This window comes from Protopterus annectens, chromosome 8.part0, assembly GCF_019279795.1.
Source record: "Protopterus annectens isolate FY-2018-M chromosome 8.part0, PAN1.0, whole genome shotgun sequence".
Taxonomy (NCBI): domain Eukaryota; kingdom Metazoa; phylum Chordata; order Ceratodontiformes; family Protopteridae; genus Protopterus; species Protopterus annectens.
This window is the reverse complement of record NC_056741.1, coordinates 1,429,636,056-1,429,658,655: the sequence shown is the minus strand read 5'-3', so window position 1 is coordinate 1,429,658,655 and position 22,600 is coordinate 1,429,636,056. Positions and strand designations below refer to the sequence as shown.

Here is a 22,600-nt window from a genome sequence, read left to right as displayed (position 1 = left end):
GACCGTGTTGGCCTTAAGTGTGATTCAGCATGCTCTCATGAATATGCAGAGCATGCTGACATCACTCCGTTTAACTGCAGCCTCCGTGTTATAACTCTTACACGGAGGCTTCGTGAATCCTGCCCAAAGCGTAATGCAGGGGGATGCGCCCCCTGCATCCCCCATTGTGGGGGGCTGCGCCCCCTCACTTTATTATTCTAACTCTGAGGTCGCACTACAGTGGGGAAAGGGTCCACTTCCTGATCCCCACTATAGTGCACCTCACACCAAAAATGCCGAATCTGCAACGAGCAAACATTACTCTGCATTCGCTCATTGCACATTCGGTGCATTTTGTTTTCGGCCTTCCGAAAACTTGAAAAAGTCCTTTTGGACTTTTGTATTTCACACATGTGCATTATGCACATGTAAAAGTAAACCTACATTACATGTATGTTCTTTGTCGGTTAACAATTAGAATTCATTCTGGCATTACACAAATTGCCTAATTACAGCTTTCTTTTAAATATCACTTCTCTGCTTGAACATTTATCTGCATGCATGTTTTCCCACAAATACCACTTATTTCTTTATAATTTGCTCCTTGCCTTTTCTAAAAATCCACCTTCATTATTTTATCTCATTTACAATATTCAGTACTTCAATGACAGTTGGTTTAGAGTTTGATTTCCATTTTCTATTAATTGCTTTTTGGCAGCTAACAGCATTAAAGATCTTACCATACCTAAGTAAGTCAGATCCTCCTGCATCCTAGCTCAGAAAAACAAACAAACAAAAATTCCTTGATTGTATCCATTTGATCCTCCATTTTCAATATTATTCCCCAATATTATTTTGCTATTATTTGTATTATTATATTTATTAATTATATTTATTCACAACATATTAAAATGTACTCTGAATGTTAATTGTAATTATTTCTTATTTTTATTCAATATTGTCTTTTTATTTATATTTGTAATTATTATATTTAATGTGTTTATATATGAGTTATAGATTTATTATTCTTATTGTATTTATCATGTTTATTTTTATTAATTATTTTTGTTTTCATTCTATTTGTTAAATTACAGTGTAATTATTTTTCCTAGTTAGAACCCAACAGCACACAAATGTTTGTTTTTATTTATTATTTACAGGGATGACCCAACCTGTTAGTCTGTTTTCAGTGTAGAGTCCCAATGACAAACATTCCAAAACTTATATCATAACTTGGCTGGCTCATCTGCAGACTGCATTGTACAGTAAGGACTAGTATTAGTGTCAGGTTTAACTGGACTCATATGAATATAACTGTATGTCTTATAATTTGCACATCAGTAATATTGGTAACAATGGTTAATGTGGTAACCACAGTTTCAAACATGCATCTGATGGAATAATAGCTTTCATTATTTTGATGTTTCTTTTGTGTATCTGTCCTATGTTACATCATACATATTTAGATAAAATCAAAGCTTGAGCTAGGAGCTCTTCTGAACACTTGTTGAATTCCTGGTATGTATATGTTCATTCAGTACATGCACACTTTATGAATATACCTCAGAGTTTCATGCAATGTATTAGTCCCTAGGAAAGGTACATATGAGCAAAACGTATAAGCACAATTTTACTATGCAACTGCCATTAGGCTTATTTCTAATGAAACTGAAGTACAACCCCCCCCCCAAAAAAAAAAATAAATAAATAAATAAAATTGTTTCTAGGAGTCTGAAAGGAAAAACCACAAGGATTATCTTCTTCTTCTACTTCTTTTGGTTTCTTCCATTAGGGGTGGCCAGAGTGGATCATAGGTCCACAGAATGAGTGACAGTAGAGTTTTACTGTGTTGAGTTTCAAGCCCAGCATCCAACCTTCCTCAGAAGGCACACACACACACTCACACCTAGGGCACTGTAATATGCTATTCTAAACTGAAAATGTAGAATATGTACATTTCCCATTCAAAATTGAATCTACTGTTTTTTTTACAGCAATTATGCAATCACCAGTGTTCAAGTAACACCTAAGGTAGTCATCACTAGTATCTAGGCTGCTCTCAGGACAATGTCTATGTAAACTGCTCATGTCTGAGGGGATAGTGTCCTTACAAGTTATCAGTACCCCTTTAATGCTCAGGACAACATTTTTGAAACTTCTTCAGGCTTTATTCCACTATCATTGAGCTGTTTAACAGAACCATCTTCATGGGACTGTATCACATAATATGGGTTCTTGGTGATCTGGGCTGTCATTGAAACATAGAGCCTCCTGGCTTGAACCTTTGCATACTGCTCCTTCAAAACTCTGGTTTCAAACTTCCTTCCCCTGGAAGGACTAATCTGGAACAACACTCTTTTCAGTGTCTGCGCTGAGGCTTTTATCCATATCTAGTCATTGATGGTGACTGCCTTCCTACTCTTGTTATGTTGTGAAGCATGTGTCCATCTCTAGTTATACTGTAGACCATCAGTTCTTCTATGATCATAGAAAGGCTCATGCAGCTACCTGTGATGAGCTGCTGGTCATCAAAGTTCAGTTGCCTGGCTATTGCAGTGTCCCAAATGGCCAGGTCGACTAGCATTCCTGACTTAGTCAATGATCTTTATCTACTGATGAAAATAAAGGACATTTTTTTCAAACAATGTCACCTATGTAACATTTGTCTTTTCTATGGTGTCTCAGCAAAACAATATTCACTTGTATTAAAATTTTGTAAGTGCCTTTCATTCATACTTTGCAACTGCTTTTTAGGAATAGCATGGCTAGTGCCTGATTTGTGGTTGTATGCACTGCATTCCTGTATGTGGCTTTTTGTCTAGGCTTATAGCTTTTGCTGCCTTTCAAAAGTCTAAATAACTTACTCTGGCAATTGATGAATGATTTGGTGTAAAGTGTTATGTCTGTGGTATTCTGTTTAATGAAAGCTTTAATCTCTTCTGGTGAAAACTGTATTCTGTTATCACTCATTTTTTCAGGCAACCCATTTGTCATGAATTTTGCCCTTAGAACATCAGGTTTTTTTTCATAAATAGATGATTCCATGTCAACCACTTCAGGCCATTTAGTAGTTCATCAACTATTACAGGAAATGGAGAGTGTATAAATGGGACTTCAAGTCCTTGCAGACTACTGCCATGGTACCTCTGGCTATTCCCAGAAATGCACTAGCATTTAAAGTAGTAAATTTTATTCCATTTGGCAAGTATCAGTAAATTCTTCATTCTTTGCCTTTACCAGACCATACCACATATGACTTCTTGCTAGAAATTCCACATTCATCATGCCAGGATGCCACTTGTGGATTGTCTCCAGTATTCTGTAATTAAAGACACCAAGAATAACTGTCCTGGATCCACCCAACAGTGTGTCTTGTCTTTGTAACATTTTCTTTCTCTGACCGTCTTAGGACTAGCTCATCCATGATGGACTGTCATTTGGAGTCTTCAGAAGTTTGAATTGGTGACTGTCAGCTGTGCCACCTGGGATGTGTAAAACATATCTACTGGATCTTTAGTACTAGACTTCTGTAGCATTTCATTAAGTAATCAGAAAAACCCATCTGCATTATAGTGATGCTTCATTCAATGTTAAAGGAAAGCATCATGTGACATCCCACCTCTAGGCCAGTAATCAAGGCGCCTCAGTCCTCACCACTGACACTAGTGAGGGATGTTCACTTGGAAGAAAGATAGACACATGCAATATTTCCAGATGCAGCTCTCTGCACCAAGCACAATTTCCCTTAAGAGCACACAGGGAGCACACTCACTCCTGGGGCTGAGTATCCCTTTCTCTCTCTCTCTCTCTCCAGGCCCAAACTGTACACAGTTGTACAGTTGAGTCCTCAGCCGAGTGTTCCAAGGCAAGTCCTCCACTACCCTGTCTGTGAAACCAGTGCTCTTTGTTCCTGTTCCAAGTACTGAAACACACACTCTTTGAGATTTGATTTTTACATGCACACACACACACACACACACACACACACACACACACACACACACACACACACACACACACACACACACACACACACACACACAAACACACACACACACACACACACACACACACACACACACACACACACACACACACACACACACACACACACACACACACACACACACACACACACACACACGCTGGCACAACTTTACTAGCTATGCCCCGTCTGCCCAGAGTATAAGATAGATACTGCCACTAGAACAATCCAAAGCTAGCTACTCTGAGGCACTTACAAGGGTACCCAATTATACTGAGTAAAATTAATACTAATACAAATGGTAGTGTTTGACCACTGCATTATGGCTTTCAGGAGCAGCCACAGTGTCACCAAATAAATATAAGTACTCTCAGAGGTTAAAATATTCTCTAAAAGACCAGCCACATTGAAAAGTTTAAATATATTTAACAATAAATAACAAAAGAACATGAAAATACTAAATATCTGTTTACAATAGACACCTTCAATCACAGGAAATATTAAAAATAACACAGATGGAAAAAATCACACATTTACAGAAAAAAAAATACATAACTGATCTCACTATATTTTCCTGACTGATCTAAAGAATTACAGTCCCCTAGTTCACTTACTAGACCAAGGCAAGATAAAGTGGGTGAGGGGTCCTTCTTTGTCATGTTTCACAAACAGACTGCCCTGAGACTTCTGTCTCAGCTAGTATTAAAACATCATTTCAGTGCTGCATTACAGAATGACATCACATACATCTGGTCACCTGGCTTCTAGTTCCCACACTGCCCCCTTTACTAGGAACTGAGCTAGAATCTTACACATATGTGTTACCATAAACACACACACACACACACACACACACACACACACACACACACACACACACACACACACACACACACACACACAGACACACATAGATCTTTGTAGGATGTGCTATAGCATCTGGAAGCTATAAAACCATTTCAAAAGCTTCCACCTTTCCAGGGTAGCAAATAGTTCATCCCTAAGGACAATACAGTAGGATTCCTAGTCCTGGTTTTCACAGACGTTTTGTCTCTGGCTGCAATCTGAACTGTAAGATATAATCTTTATGGCATAAACTAGGTAATTTAATTTTAGACTGTTTTTCAAAGTTAGCTGCGCTGAGATTAACCTTTTCTCTTCCAGTATCCTCTCTTACAATATATTAATTTCAACAGTTAGAATACAGTCTGACATACGGGTGTATTTCTTTTCTGTTTGGTACAGTTTTAACACAAGCAGCTTTACAAATACATTTTCAACACAAGCACCTGTACAAATCAGTCTGATGTACAAATGATATATAATTCTTTACAAAACTCCAGCTAGCTATTCTGGCATATGTTACACATGTACTGTCCTACTACTGGTATATATGGCCCTACATCACATCATCACAGCGTCACATAAACAATGATCTGTATTGAAGTATGAGCGTAGAGATTTGTAGAACTCCTTGCATGGAAATGAACACAAAAAACAAAAACTGATGATCAGTAACCTGTCTAATCCATCCTTTATAGAGGTACTGGTGGAGCTTAGGTGCTTTTCATACAAGATAGACTAGGTATTATCTGTCAGTCTTGGTATGATTTCTTTCCAGTTTCAATAAAATAAAAGTATGATGCAAAACATATGAGTATTTGTGTAGTATCAAAAAAATGATGCAATAAAATTGTACCGGGTCCATGTGACAATCCATCACATGTCAGCTGTATCAGTATAGCCAAGACAAAACATATTAATCCCTCATCTGATGTAATACTGTCCTTTGTTGCCCATAAGACACTTGTGCATCAGCCCAGCTACTCCTACACTGACTCTGACACAGGTCATTGGGTATATCACCATAGACAGAAGGATTTGCTACAAATATGTGGCAGCAATTTATCAGTCCAAGGGGAGATACACAGTTTCTACCTTATGTAGTGGTTCATACTTGTCTTGATAACTGCAAGAATGCACTCCATTCCTCTGACTAGAACTCATTTCAAATTATCACACATTATTTATCACAATGATTTGTTGCTAGTATGTCATCCAAGTACCACTTTATGCTAAGAATTTCCTTTGACACATAATATACTCTTTTGTCACATTGCCAACAGATATTTCACCAGAACCATTCTGTTGTACCCAAATTACCCTTCATGTTTTAAATAATTTGTAACTGATCGTTAATCCTGATGCATGGCCTATTTAAATTACTGATATCCCAGAGTTGGTCAGGACCTAGGTACTTTGCATTTCCAAAATTAATGGTTAGCTTTGTGTTTTTCAGGCTGTTGATGTCATTATTTCTGAACTAGCAGAGCTAATGGAAGAAGACATGGCTGATCTGCTGGAGTATGAACAACAAGTTGAAGAGAGTCTTCTTACTGAATAGTGTTTTCCGTTGAAAGTGGATTGTGCAACATATAATGGACACATTTTAAAAGATATGTTGCAGTCTATGTTTATGATAATAATCAGATAGACTGTCTGGGACTAAATCAAAAAGGTAACAGCATGATGAAAGTTATATTTCTAATAGCAGCTCCAGAATGTACAACAAACCTAGCTAAGAAGAGATGTCTATCACTTTTCTGTATCACTGGCTTTTATTATATTCGGTACAAACCTAGAATCAGGTAATGACTCCAACAATAAATAAATTAAAAACAAGGAAACATCTCATATCATTTCCAAATGGAAGGTAAATGCAGTCATAGTGTTACATAAAATGTATTTGTTTTAGAAGCATTTTTTTCTTGACCAAATTTATATTTTGTTGCCCTTGCCATGCTGTACCTCACCGGATGTACCCCATGCTTATCCTTTTAATAAATTGCCCTCTCCCCTATACTCTTTAATTAAGTCACTATATGTATTTCCTTCATTAATATTCTCCTCTCCTATCTTCTACCCCTTTTTAATGCCCTTTCTGCAATTTCCTGCTCTTCTTCCTCTTGCAGCTTACTTCTGCTCAACAGCACTCACCAAACCTTTTTTTCTAAATCTTTCTCTCTTTAGACTCCCCTCTTCTCATTTGCAATTCCACAAAAACATTTCTGCACCCCCCCCCCCTTTTCATCACTCCATTCCCAAACTGTTCTCTGCATTATTTCTTTGAAAACTTTCAACTTATCATTGCTGCTTCCCCAAGTCTTTTTTTCAGTACTGTTCCACATACTAATTAGTAATTAAGACTTTTGACACTTTCTGTATCTACTGTACATGTCTAGTAAGAGCTTTGCCTTGAGTCATCCTTTTTTAACATTCTTTTTTATCTAGTCATGATTTTGACTTTTCTTTATTTACCATCTTTCTCTTCCTACATATCCCTGGCCCTGATATTCTTCATATGTATATGTGTATTTCTCTCTCTCTCTCTCTCTCTCTATATATATATATATATATATATATATGGTTTCTAATGAACAATCACCAGTGAGTTTATTTATTTATTTTTATTTTATTTTACATTTGTTGACTGGTATAGTCCGACTGGATACATGTCCATTTTCAGCGGAGGCCCGGGGAGAAAAGCTCCAAGATAATAATACACATTGAACATTTAGTAAATGCTAGTTTCAAGCAGATTACAGTCATAAGCAATACCAGCATTTAGCACATATAGTACTTATTATAAAACACTTTACAAAACATAACATTATTTTCAAAGTTAAACATGCATAACATTACATTCAGGTTTAAGACACACTGAGCAGCAGTTATACACTTGACCCTTCCTGAAATGGAGTGGTAGAAAAAAGTTAGAAGTAGTTGAAGGTAAGGCACCAAAGAATAGAGGGGTCACTAGTCAGGGTTAGTGCAAGGGCATAACCAATGAGTTTTGAAGTATTTCTTGAGTTTATTTTTGAATTAAGTTAGTGAGGGTTCTAGGATCAAGTCAGCTGGGAGTCTGTTCCATATTTTTCCAACAGAGTTGGCAAACAGAGAGTCCCCAGCTGAGTAGTTTGAATGAAACACAAAACAGCAAAAAAACTCACCAGCTAATTACAATTAATTGCCACTAAAATCATTACAAAAAATAATCGCAAATGTAAACCAATGTTACATTTGTGTTTACTTAAAATTAAACAAAAAATAGAATTTTAAATGGCCCCCAACCCCCAACATAACTTAGAAGTGGGAAATAGTGTGACAGTTGCACAAAAATCAAAAGTCAGATCTTATGAACACCAGTGTAATTTATTAATTCAGACTGTAACAAGAAAAGCTTTCAGGTAAAACATCCTCTTTCAATGCATATATCACATCAGTCTTAAATACAGCAATTCAAATCACATGATAAAAGATGTCCTTATTTTAAAGATATATACTCTTTTTATAACACTAATAAAATACATAAAAATGTATTATTACAGTATGAAAAAAGTATATATAAAATGCAGACAGGCACATGTCTATAAATTCATCTGCTTCTTTTTTAACAATGGTTTAATACTAACTACTGAATACAGTCCAGGTTCTTTATCAGCATTCAGATGAATCTTCTTTCAGATTTTTCCCAGTTAGGGGTCACCACAACAGAATGACTGGCAGTGGAGTCTTACAGTGTTGAGTTGCCAGCCCGGCACCCAACCTTCCACAGAAGGAACACACACACACACACTCACACCTATGGCCAATTTAGAGTGTCCAATCCACTTACAGCATGTCTTTGAGATGTGAGAGGAAAACCAGAGCACATCCACATGGTTGCAGGGAGAACATGCAGACGCTGCAAAGAAGGCACCCCAGCCAAGAATCAAACCGGAGAACCCCTTGCTGTGAGGCGGCAATGCTAACCACTGCACTACTGTGACTGTCCTGTCAGCATTCAGATCAATAATCCAATTTAATTCCACAACTTCTGTTTCTAAACCAGTATCCCCCCCCCCCCCCCGCAGATCAGACCTAACATTTTGTATAACCATAAACTTAAAAGTATGTTGTATTCCCATATCTACTACATGCTTGGCCAATGAATTAGTCAACACATTTTGCCTAATATCAGATAAATGCTCCAAAATTCTGTCATTTAGTATTCAATGACATTTATGTACATGGACAAATAAAGTATCTTAAATTATTAAAAGGATCTTTTGATGGACGTGTGTACTGATATAGTTAAGGTCAGAAATGGACAAGTGAGACCATATTTTTCTGATAATACTATAATGAATAGTAAGCCAGAATAACAGAGATAAAAAAAGAAAAAAATAAGGTACATTATTTGACTAATTATAATTCTAGAACAAGAGGAGTTATTAGTATTATTAAACAAAAACTGGTCAATATAACTGTTATCCCAGAATTAAAGGAGTATTTAGAAGAGAGACCTGAATCTGCCTATAGAAAATGTAAAAGTTTGAAGCAACATATTTTTTATAAGATCTAAAATGATGGCTACTCTGTTGTGAGACAGGGTACTATCCCCTGTTATAATTGTTCTTTTTGTAAATATATATCACAACAGACGAAATTTATTCATATAGTTATTTGGAAAGAATTTTTGTTTAACTCCTTTGCAACATGTATTATGAAGAATATAGTTTATCAGGCAGTTTGTGATACATGCCCTAGATTTTATGTAGGTAAAAGTAATAGAAAATGTTGTAAAAATAGTTAGTTTTTATGTGTTTTTATTACTGTCATAAAGACAGTGTATATCTTTAAAATAGGGACGCTTTTTATCAAGTGATTTGAATTGATGTATTTAAGACTGATGTGATTAAACTGTGATGTAAGCATTGAGAAAGGGTGTTTTACCTTAAAGCTTTGCTTTTATAGTCTGAATTAATAAATTACACTGGTGTTTGTAAGCTCTGACTTTTAATATTTGTGTTCCAGCAGAATAACTGTACAGTTGCACAAATGTGAATAAATGGCAAAACCCTTTGAATTATGTAATAGTCGATATAATGTACTTCAACCGTTACATAATTTGACAAACTGCACTAGTGACGACAAAACTATAATTTCACCATGTGATAAAATGCATGCAGTGGAAACTTATAAGTATATATATATATATATATATATATATATATATATGTACAATTGTATTTCTAAAGCTGAAAGTGTGAAAGTGACATCTTATGTCTCTTATTGTGCTATGGGTATATGTCTTTGGGCCTCTACTTTGCTGTGGTTGTGTAAATAAACATTTTTTCTGAGCTTTGCCAACTTCTCTGTAAATAATGGACTTCTTTATTGTAAGAGATTTGCATGCAATGCTTCCAGCACTATAAAATGTCAGATTATACCCGACAGGAGTATTTTTCCTTTGACCTATGTAGCAAATGAGCCCCACCTACTCAGATAATACCAGTCAACAAAGTTAGATAACTTAAAATAAGACTGGCAATGTTTTAGCTTGTAACCAGTTTGGATTCATTACTTCTTGGATCATGTTAATACTTGTCATTAAATGTGCTTGTTCTTTAAGCAATTATGCAAAAGTTATTTTAAAGCTGAATTTTGTGATGAAAACACACAGAAAAGCACATATGCTTGGACACACATGGTGCCCTACTTGAAGGTCGATTTCTGACAGTAAGTTATGAAGCTCGTACTTATATATACTAACTCCTAGGTCAGTGTATATCAGAGAAAGGGGAATTCTCTAAAATACAGAAATTTTGAATTTAGTATATATTGTCCCTGATTGCAATGAATTGTTCGATGTTTTGAGACTTACACTCCAGGGCTCACACAACATATGCACATGCATTCACACAAATATGCACACACATGCGTATATACACACACACACGCACCCACACACCCACACACACACACGCACACACGCACACACACACACACACACACACACACACACACACACACACACACACACACACACACACACACACACACACACACACACACACACACTCAGGAGCATAGGGATAGGATGGGGAAATGAAATCGTAAGGTACTCAGAACATTTTCCTGTAAAGAAAAAGGAAATGGAATTTTGAGTGCACCTAGTTTCATACTGCCAGCAGATTAATGCAAACTTTTTCTGGAGGTATACTGAGGAAATCTGAGGCACAGACCAGTGAAATATAACACATCTGAAAATACATTTCACTGAATTCGGTAATTATTCTTCCAGGATTTGCTGTATATTAGACCCAGCACATATGTTTAAGAATAACTTCTTTCTGGCAATGGGTTGCAGTGAAGCATTTTCAGTGAATTATGAGCCAGTATATATTTCTATTTGATAGTACTAAATTCGATATTCTGATATAAAGAACACAATTAAATGTATGAAATTAGGTACACTGCACACTGTATTTAGAATCCTGAATGGAATTATTTTTGCTCATTTTGTGACACACACCACTAATGAGTTTTATTTATTTATTTAGCCTTTGTTGACTGCGTTAGTTCCATTAGACCACTGACCTCTTTTCAGGAGACACTCAAGGTGATATTTATACTGACTACAGGAGATTTGGCTTGGCACTGATGACAGCCATGGATCTTATACATTGACCAGTTCTACCACCAGTTCAGACAGATGGGACCTCAGTTTTAACTAACCGTTAGAAAGATGGCACACTTGAGTACGGCAGCACCTAAGACTGCACTATAGTGTCCATAAGGGAAAAAGAGTCCAATCACCTGAGTGAAAATAGAACCTAAGCCTTCTGATTCCCCAGCACGAAAGAGAGTTATGTGTTCATCCACTAACAAGTACTACAAATTGTAATTTGTTCCATTGATTATACCATCATGTGAGATTTACATAATGTTTTTGACTTTATAGAAGTTGTAGGACATGGTAGGTATAGCAGCTTACTTTACGTTTATGGCTCTGTTAAGTGTTGTAGTATTGACTAATGCTACCTCATTGTATCCATTGTTCAATGGATGACTGAAAGCCATTAATTTTCCACATCTTAACTCAAAGAAAAACATTTTTCATTTGTCTGGATGAAACAGCACCGGCTGTTTCTTTACTTAGGCAATTAAGTAACCAAAGAATGATTTTTATTTTTCCATGTGCATACCAGAATATAGGTCTGGAGCGAATTAGCCCCACAGTCCAACCACAGTTTCACTATTCAGTACTGCCTTACTATCTTATGGGCCATTTGCTCCTCGTGTCCTGTAAGGATTGAGGCTTGTGGGCCAGTTTCATACAAGGGACACTTACAGAATTTAACCACCTGTCTATCCCACTGCATAATCACATACTGCCCCCTCCCCACTTTAATCACACCTTGTTCCTTCTAAGACTGCCTTTCCGCTAAGGATCAGTGACTATTCATCCCAATCAACCATCACATCTCTATGTAACAGGGTAGATCCTTGCTGCTATGTAACAGGGTAGATCCCTGCTGCTATGTAACAGGGTAGATCCCTGCTGCTATATAACAGGGTAGATCCCTGCTGCTATGTAACAGGGTAGATCCCTGCTGCTATGTAACAGGGTAGATCCCTGCTGCTATGTAACAGGGTAGATCCCTGCTGCTATGTAACAGGGTAGATCCCTGCTGCTATGTAACAGGGTAGATCCCTGCTGCTATGTAACAGACTCCATACTCTATTAAAATCATTTATGATCTCATCTATGCTTTCCTGTCAAGCGACTTCTCCTTTAGTCCTCTGTGTATTAAGTCTCTTTTATTTGCAGAGTCAGGTATAAAATCACTGCAGAGTATTATTTTTATATTTCTCCTTCCATAAACCTCTTCAAGATTCTGATATTCTCCACATATATTGTTCCATGCATGCACTGACTGCAACATTTTGCTTGTTCAAAGGCTAAGATGGCAGGTTGAGGCTGCCACTGCATCAATAGTTCCTTACATTTTCAACATAATCTCTTCCTTAATTCTTGTATCCCTTCTCTTTCATACAAAACCACAGCATCAGGGATTTTCCCTTGTGCCTTCTGTTCTTTAAGGCTAGATAATATTCATTACCACTTTATTCCACAAACTCTGAACCAAAAGTCTAATATGTGGTCTGCCACTGATTTGCTGTTCTGGGTACGTGCATTGTTTACCATTGAGATTTAATGCTTTGATTCCCTCCTGAAATACCCATTTCAATTGAATAGGTGTCAAGGATATTTTAACCTGTTCCACTTTGTAACTTCACTTTAATAAGAGTTTATATCAGTCAATAATTTTTGTTATAACAATAAACCAACACAGCCCATAAGGCATAAAAGTAAACCAAACATACTAATCATTGGTGATTCAATTGTGAGACACAGCGATGTCTCCCTCACCAGGTTCGAAAAGGAGAAAGTCACAGTCAGTCATCTGTCAGGTGCCAGAATCTGCCCCATCACACGTGCACTTAAGTCTCTACACAAAAGTTACAAGTATGACTCTGTTATTGTCCATAATAGAGTGAATGACTTCAGATGTACTTCCCTGGACTATATGAAGAGAGACATGATTGAGCTCTCAGAGTATGTGTCCCAGGCAGATATGACCCTAGCCCTAAGCAGCATTCTACCTTCACCAAGAATGATACCACAATATCAACAAAAAATAATTGACTTCAACAATTTCCTTAGTTTCTGGTGTCATTCTGAGGGTATCCAGTATCTGTCTGCTTGGGATAACATGACTTACAGGCCTTGATGCTTTGCCAGAGATGGCCTCTACCTGTCACCCCTGGGATTCCAGATTCTGGCCAAGGCTCTTGCCACTCCCACTGTGCCTTTTTTAGGCAATGTCCCAAAGATAAATCTTCCAACATAAAAGATCTGTCAAAAAGCATATTGAAATTCATGCTGCTTAATGCTAGGAGCCTTAACCCGAAAATGCACTCAGTGAAGGCTGTCCTAGCACTGGAAGATGCTGGCATCTGTGCATTCACTGAAACTTGGATCAAGGCTGAGGAGAGCATCCCTGCTTTACCAGGCAATACCTCATTCTGCACATTCTGACCCCAAAATGAAGTCAGGAAACTAAGATTGGTGGTGTCTCTATCTTCATTAAGGACAGGCTCACCTCCAGACTGGTTTGCCAGCATGATGCACTCGAACTACTCCAGGTGCAGCTGACAATTGGCAAGACACCCATCCAAGTTATAGCCAGCTACAGACCCCCTTTCATGATTCAAGGCAACCACTTCTCCTACCTGGACCTACTTGACTCTATCAAGGTATCCCCTAACACCCTTATCCTTGGTGACTTCAACTACCCCACCACAGACTGGGTGAACTATTCCTGCACTAATGCAGTCACCCAATGATTCCTTGACTTTATCAGTTCTAATGCACTAGACCAGCTTGTCTCATCCCGCACAGGGGGAGAAAACATTCTGGAGTTGGTTCTCATCAACATGGGTGACTGCTGCACCACTCCCATAGTAAGTTCTTCCCTGATGAGATCAGATTATTGGTCTGTCTCATTCAACGTTTCTATCCCACCCAACCTCTCTAGCCATAACCAGGCTAAAAAAAAATTCTCAAAAGCTGACTACAACCTCCTAAGGGAGGGTATCAGTAGCTTCACACCACCACGCCCCTCAGAGGATGCACACAACTATGCTGAACAGTATGGCTGTACAGTATATAAGCACCTGTACAACTGCATGGACTGAGCCATACCCAAAAGAACTAAAACCTTCTCCTCAAGGAAACACAAACTTGTCTGGTGGACATCCTCTATCAACAGGCTTTACAACAAAAGGAAGAAACTGCTGTTCAAGGGTAAAAAGGCAAAATTCCCAACTGGATAAACTCCCTCCTTAGCCTCAACAAACATATTAGATCACTAGTGAAAACCTCCAAAGCCAATTATGAATCAAAACTAGCCTCCAAAACAAAGAGAAACCACAAAGCCTTCTTCAGGTATGTCAGGAACCTCCATGGCAAAGCCCAGGTTTGTTCCGAATTAGTACTTAACGGTACCATGTACACTGATCCTGTTGACTTAGCCAACATGCTAGCAGACAAGTTCAGTGCATCCCTTCCTTGTGAGTGTGACACTACCTACACAGCTGCATGTTATTAAATGGCATCTGTGGCACTTTACCATTCCTGCTGGAGCATCTGTGTACTCTTTTCCTCACTCAGGATTGGTGGTCTGGATGAACATTGTATTTCTATCACCTGTTTATAAGCAGGAGATGCAAATGCAACAGTTGTTCAGAATGTATATTTTTATTATTAATATAATTTGCTATTTGGGTCAATGTCATTTTCAGTAGAAGCCTGGGATCATTGCCTAGTTAAGTGACTTGCTTAGAGTCCTACAGTAGATAAATGGAGACTGCATGAGTCAAACCTAGAACTACCGGATGTAGACTGTGAGCATCCTGTAGCCTTAACCCCCTGCATTGAACTACCAGACATATGGGAAGAGATACAGACATCAAACATCGGGGATAACAACAATTTAGATGGTCAACCAGTTCATAATACAAGACTGTATATACTCTGTGTCTGCGATATAGCTGAGATATAGATGCTGTTGACATGATTCATTAATACTGCAGTTCTTCTGATGTCTGATCAAAGTATGCAAAAATGCACAAGATGCATACTAATGTGCTGCACAAAATGCCCTTGTGCTACATCTTCTGTACCTTATTTTGTCAACAAATGGTATCCCAATTATTATTAGTAGTTCATGATGCCTTTGAAATGTGTTTTTTGTTCATTATACACTATTATCAGAATGTCTCCTCATGTAAATATTCATCCTTTTACATAGGCAATCTTTAGAGTACAGTTCTTCTGTTTAAGCTTTTCTGCTAGTATTCATTGTTGAGGAGATGATGGCATTTTTTACTGCATGTGATTTCTGTGCTTAACTTTCATGAGGAATAAGTGATAGACCAACTGCAAAACGTTCAACAGCTGCTGTGAATGTAAAGAGGCATGCTTATTATTTGGTATACATATGCACTTATGCATTTTTAACTCTCTACATAGGGCTGGAAGGGAAGCAAGACTGAAGGTGAGATACTGGACAACAAACATGGAATGTTATGATGAGTACATAACTTGTTTATGGTATGTTGTCCCATCTCACCTTCAGTCTTGCTATTTTGGGACAGAGTCCCCAGCACCTTTTTCTTGGGTGTTTCAAGGGAATAAACTCCTCAGGACAGTGGAACCAAAGGATACCCTGTTCCAGGAGGCCACATCTACTTTGTAATGAGTAATAAAAGTATGAGGGTTAACCCATGTAGCAGCAGCACAAATTGAATCCAGTGGAAGTCTGGATTGAAAGGCAATGGAGGTAGATACCGCTGTAGTTGAATGCCCTTTGATTTTCCCTGGCGGTTCCTTATTGTGGGAATCATAGACATATGTGATGGTTTTAGTAAACCATTTGGACAAAGTAACTTTTGAGACTGCCAAAACATTTTTATTGTCTGAATAGGAGATAAACAATCAGTCCTGTGCAAATAAAAATGTAACTGGCTGTGCACATTCAGCTGATGGAGATTATAGTCTGCCTTGTTGCCATAGTTTGGAAAAAACACTGGTAATTCTATACTCTGGTTTAAATTGACTTGAGAACAAACTTTCGGTAAGAAGACGGATTTGTTCTGAGGGTAAACTCTATCTTTATGGAAGATCAAATAAGGTGGATGGATAGATAAGGCTTGCAATTCTGACACTCTCCTGGCTGAAGTAATTGCTGTCAGGAAGAGTGTTTTCGAAAATAAAAATTTTAATGAACAAGATCATGCTTGTTCGAAAGCAGGCAGAATCAAAGATGACAATACTAGATTGAGGCCCCAAGGAGGAGGAGGTTCTCTGATGGGAGGTCTTAACAGAAAAGTACCTTTTAGCAAGGCTTTGCATAGTCTATGAGACATTAGACTAGATCCTAATTCTCCCACATGATGGTTAGAAATAGCAGCTAATTGAACTCAGATAGTGGCAGCCGCTGCCTCTTGATTGAAGGCTTCTGTTAGAAATTCCAGGATTAGAGGTATAGATGCTGTAAAAGGATCTATATGTCTTTTGTTAGCCCAGCAAAAGAACCTCTTCCATTTACTTGCACAGAGATTCCTAGTCATTTGCTTGTGCAGAGACTAGAATGTGATGAACTGCAGGGGACAATTCCGGAAGCCTGGCTAAGAGCGGAGGTGGAGCAGCCAAGCTGTCAGTTTGAGGGTGTGGAGTGCAGGATGGAGCATCCTGACTGATGCGTCAGAAGATCCAGCACTGGATCCAGGATCCATGGGTCCTTCTGAAGGCAGGGCCAAAGGAAGGGGAGCCAAATCTGATGTGGGCAGTATAGCGCAATGAGAATTAAGCTGTGACTCAACAACTTTGCTTTCTGTATGACCTTTGGAATCAAGGGAAATGGGGGAAAGGCATAAAGAAGACCCAGGGGCCAATCATGAACCAGTGCATCCCTCGGTTACTCTCCCGGAGGGGAAATTAGGGCAAAGTAGTTGCTGCATTTGGAATTGAAGGGAGTGGCAAAAAGGTTGCAGCAAGGCTGGCCCCATTTGTGAAAAATTTGATTAGAAACTTCCTGATTGAGGGACCACTCTTGAGGCATGAGAATTGCTCTGCTTAGCCTATCTGCTATAACGCTGGATTTCCCTGGGATATGCATTGCTGTCAGAAAAAGTTGAGAAGATATTGCCCATTGCCATACTCTCTGGGCCTCTTGACATAGAGGGTAGGATCTGGTTCCCCCCTGCTTGTTGATGTACCAAGCTACTGACATATTGTCTGTCTGAATTGCAATAGTCCCCGTAGGAAGATAGTCCTGAAGTGCTTGCAATGCCAGAAGCACAGCCCTCATCTCTAGAACATTGATATGCAAATGGTACTTGTGATCTTCCCAAACTCCTTGGACCATCTGTCCCAGATAATGCCCACCCCCCCACCCTTTCTGGGATACGTCCGTGGTTACTATAGCAATAGGTTGAGGAAGTAAGTCCTTCTTGCAGGAAGGCGTTATGAAAATTTTGTGAGACATGGGTATCTCCTGCATGGACCATTGGGGGAAGAGTAGCCACTGCAGTATTCTCATGTGAAGTTGTGCCATGGGAAGTAGTGTTATCATCACTGCCATAGAGCCTAGGACTTTCAGCACAAATCTTGCCTGTACTCTGTTCTTGTTGAGTAAAATAATCACTTGACTGCGTAGCACCTGTATCCTTTCTTGAGGTAGCTTTGCCAACATGTCATTTGTATTTAAATCTGCACCAATGAATGTAATATGCTGTGATGGCAACAAGGCAGATTTTTCTGCATTTATAGTAATGCCTAGTTTTGAGAAAAGATGAATGATGTAGTCTCTTGCTTTGATCAGTAGTTGCTTGGTGGTGGCAATTAGGAGCCAGTCATCTAAATATGGAAACCTGGAATCCTTGGTGTCTCAGATGAGCCGTGACTACTGCCATGCATTTGGTGAACACCCTGGGGGCTGTGGTAAGTCCAAAGGGCAGAGCTCTGAACTGATAATGACTGGCTCCCAGCCGGAAATGTAGAAATCTTCTTGAGTGCCTGTCCATCTTTACGTGGTAGTACGCATCCTGAAGATCTAACGAGCACATCGAATTGTCTTTTTCCAAGAACCGGAGTATAGACTGCAGTGTTACCATCTGGAACATATGATAGATAAGGGAAAGGAGGTACACATGGATTACCTTGACCGTGCTAAAGCATTTGACACCATTCCCCATTTGGGTATTATTGATAAACTCACCAACCTGGGCATAAACCCTTATGTCACAAGATGGATCGCAAACTGGCTCTCAGACAAATCCACAAAGTAAAAGTAGCAGGATCTATATCCGAATCAAGACCAGTTATGAGCGGTGTGCTTCAGGGCTCTGTCCTGGGGCCCCTCCTGTTTGGCATATACTTCTCAGAAGTACAGGCAAGAACTGAAGGGCTGTGGCTGACCAAGTTTGCGGACGACTGCAAACTGGGTGCTATAATAGAGTCTCCGGCTGACATGGATATCCTCCAGAAGGGCCTTAATGAGACTGATGCATGGTATCAAAGCCATGGTCTCAAGCTAAATGCTAAAAAATGCGTAGTAATCCCCTTTGGAAAAAACAGAGTACCCGTAAACTACCACATAGGAGGTAACCCCCTGAAATCTGAAGAAGTAATAAGGGATCTAGGGACCCAAGTAGATAGTCAGCTTTTCTTTGATAACCATGTTGCCAAGGTGGTTAGAAAATCCTTCTATGTGACCCATCTGATCATGAAAGAGTTCGCATCAAGATCTAACGATGTAGTGGTGCCCCTCTACTCTTCCCTCATCAGACCCATTATTGAGTACAATGCACCAATTGGAATGTACCTGGCCAGGCATCTCCAGCAGCTGGAGAGACCACAGAGGTACTTCACTAAGAGGATTACTGGCCTCAAACAGTTGCCCTATGCAGCACGATTGAAAAAACTAAGGCTTTTGTCTGTTGCATACCGCCTTCTCAGAGGCGATCTCTGTCTAACATACAGAGCCGTGTCCAACCCAGAACTGTTGAACATGCTCCATCTTAGCAAAACCAAATCTACTCGAGCTACACGCTCTAGGGATATAAACCACAGCACAACAATGAATAGAACATGCTGGAGGGATAGATTCCCTTCGCAAAGACTTCCCTTGCTATGGAACAAGGTCCTGATCTACATAAGACAGAGCCCCTCACTATCACTCTTCAAGAGGAACCTTGACGAGTGGATGGGTAACAGAAAGTTCACACCAGGGATCACACCAGCAGCACTACTAGATAGGGGCCAAGGGTACTAGCTGCTAGATCAAGGGCCTAGGGAACTAACCAAAGGGGTGGTGAATACCGCACAACGTGGCTGGGCTAATATATGCCTTCGGGCAGATAGCTCAGTACCTACCTATGAACCTATAAGAAAGGATAGCCACAAAAAGAAACCTTTAGAAAAGGCTAAAAATAGCACAAGACTGTTACTATAGCACTAATAAGTAAAAATAGCTAACAATTAGACAGAAAAATTTATAAAATATATAAAATATTACATTTTTCAAGCCTGAGCCAGTGAAGACAATCCCGAAGCTTCAAGCGGCAAACAAGATATGGGGAATAGCGCTAAGCACTATGGGATAGTATTTAGCCTAGAGCCAGTAGAAGCTCTCGAGCTTTTAGTATAGGCTGAGTTGGAGCCGAGGTTTTCGCTCTGAACCCAAAATAGCAAGACTGAAGGTGAGATGGGACAACATAACATGAGCTTTTAAGACAAAATTAGCTCTCAACACTACAGATGACAATTGATTGAATTCCTTCCTTAATACTACATATTTTTCCTCCTCTCCTACTACTATCTTAAAAGCTATAACTTCTCTGGCCTTAGTGGAATGCAACATTGAATGCAACTTAGAACTAAAGATTCCTGGCCGAAAATTATAAATAGCTTTACATGAGAGTAGTCTATCTCACTGCTGTCCCTACCAGCACTAGTAACTAATAGACTGTACCTGGCATTTTATTGTTCTTACTTTTGCTCGTACTTAAGTTCAATTGAGCTTGGAAGAACTGTGTACCTATCTTCTGCTCTAATCTTTTCTAGATTGTTTTTGGTGCATGGTCCGACCAGGTCTTGCCCGCTCCGCTCATGTTCACTCTGCTCCCCTACCCTGCCCCCAATTCCTACCCACCTCATGACACCTACATTTGTTTTAAACATGCCACTTACTCAATTTACATACAGTCAATCAAAAAGCACTACCTTTCAGTATTACTACGGACAACAGCCCAACCCCAATCTGTCATTAATTAAATTCAATGTATTTCCCTTGACCCTTTAAATTCACATCTCCCACCTATTATGTACCCTAACTGACTATGCACTCACTTCACTCACCTATTATACATCCTAACTAACTATAACTCTCCATATTATTTTTTTAAAGCCTGTTTCTCTTCTATAGTATAGACACAGTTCTATAACAAGATGCTCCCTCTTATATACTACATCAGTCTTACTTCTCTCACTAGCTGCTCAGCTAACTGCTTACCATTCCCAACTATACATTACATTCTCCTCATACTATTCTTTTCCCTCGTCCACCTCAAATAAAGCCTGGAAACCTTGAGATATCATCTGCACTATGCAATTCTGCGGACACTGATCAAGCCACCTCTACCATTCTTCATCTGCACACTGCCCCTCCCATCTCCCTTAAGTACAATAAGTTCATAAACTAAACTCCTCATTGCACTCACAATTTTAGCTTCTCAACTTCAGCTTTGCAGTGACATCCACCCAAACCCTGCTCCCAAGACTATGTTGTACCAATCCTGTATCACGTCCACTTTACACCCCAAAGCATATTTGATTTACCCCATAAAGACTCCAATCTTCTACTCCTAAATATGAATCTCAGAAGTGTAGTTAACAAAATACAGGAACTCCATGCCACCCTCTCACTTTACTCACCAGACATTGCTCTGCTAACAGAAACCTGGCTGAAGCCAGACAGTAAGGATAATGAAATCATTCCCCCAGAATGTTACATTCATAGGGTAGACAGAAAGAATAAAAGAGGATGTGGAATAGCCATATTATATAAAAATAACCTCATATTAGAACTAGATATAAACATCCCAGATTTTATTAATGCTGAAATACTATTTACCAAACTCAGACTTAATTCCCGCAAACCATTAATCATTACAGGCACCTATATTCCCCAGGAAATAACCTTACTACTACAACTGAACATGTCCGTCATTGGACATCAATATCCCTGCCTTATGAAACTATTATAATGGGCGAATTTAATACTCATTGCCTTACCTGTAACACAAAAAACCCTACCAACCACATTAACCTACATGGTTTCACCCAGATTATCCATGCACCAACCTGAATAGATAAAAAACAAGTAGACAATCCATCCTTGAATGGATTCTAACAAACCCTCCCACTCTCCCCATTCTGGCTGTCTTTTCGGATATGCTCAGTGACCACCTTCTGACCTACTTACTCAGAAAATGCATTAAAGTCTTTCGGCTTTTCCCAGTTAGGGGTCACCACAGCAGAACTCCGGTCCGCTCATGATTGGCAGTGGATTTTTACGGTGCTGAGTTGCCAGCCCAATGCCCAACCTTCAAAGAAGGCACCCCCATTCATGCTCGCACCTACCTGCATGTCTTTAGCGTCACTCGACCATGGGGAGGACATGCAGACTCCACACAGAAGGTGCTCCAGCTAAGAATTGAAAGGGAGAACCTCTTGCTGCGAGGCGATAATGCTAACCGCTGCACCACCGCAGCATACTGAGAAAATGCATTAACCCTCTTAAACAAACTGTTCATCGCCAAACTCAAAACAAAAGAAATTTCAATCCTCAAACCTTTACATCCACCCTTAAAATGTCCAACTGGATCCCACTAAAAACCTTACCCCTAGATGCTGCCATTGATTATTTCGGCTCCACTTTCATTAACATACTGAACAAATTAGCACCATTCAGAACAATAAAAATCATACTTTGCCCCATAGCTAACTAAGGAAACAAGAACTCTACTTAATAAACAAAACAAGCTCCAAGCGAAGCAAAATACTGGTAAACACAAAATAAAAAACAACCAACCCAAAACAGGCAGAGAAACTTCACTTTAATGACACAAGCAGAAAACAGAAAGTTCCATGAGCTAAGCAATTTCACCATTAAAATATGG

General features: G+C 39.1%; 1 protein-coding gene across 1 annotated transcript in view; it reads left to right on the top strand.

Annotated features, from left to right (window-relative positions):
- Positions 1-7,304, top strand: part of LOC122808102 — a 447,249-nt gene extending 439,945 nt beyond the window's left edge. The window contains exon 12 of the mRNA XM_044079073.1: positions 6,264-7,304. Coding sequence (XP_043935008.1) covers positions 6,264-6,368 — 105 coding nt within the window. The 3' untranslated portion in view covers positions 6,369-7,304. The remainder of the gene's footprint in view (positions 1-6,263) is intronic.
- Positions 7,305-22,600: the final 15,296 nt, after the last annotated feature.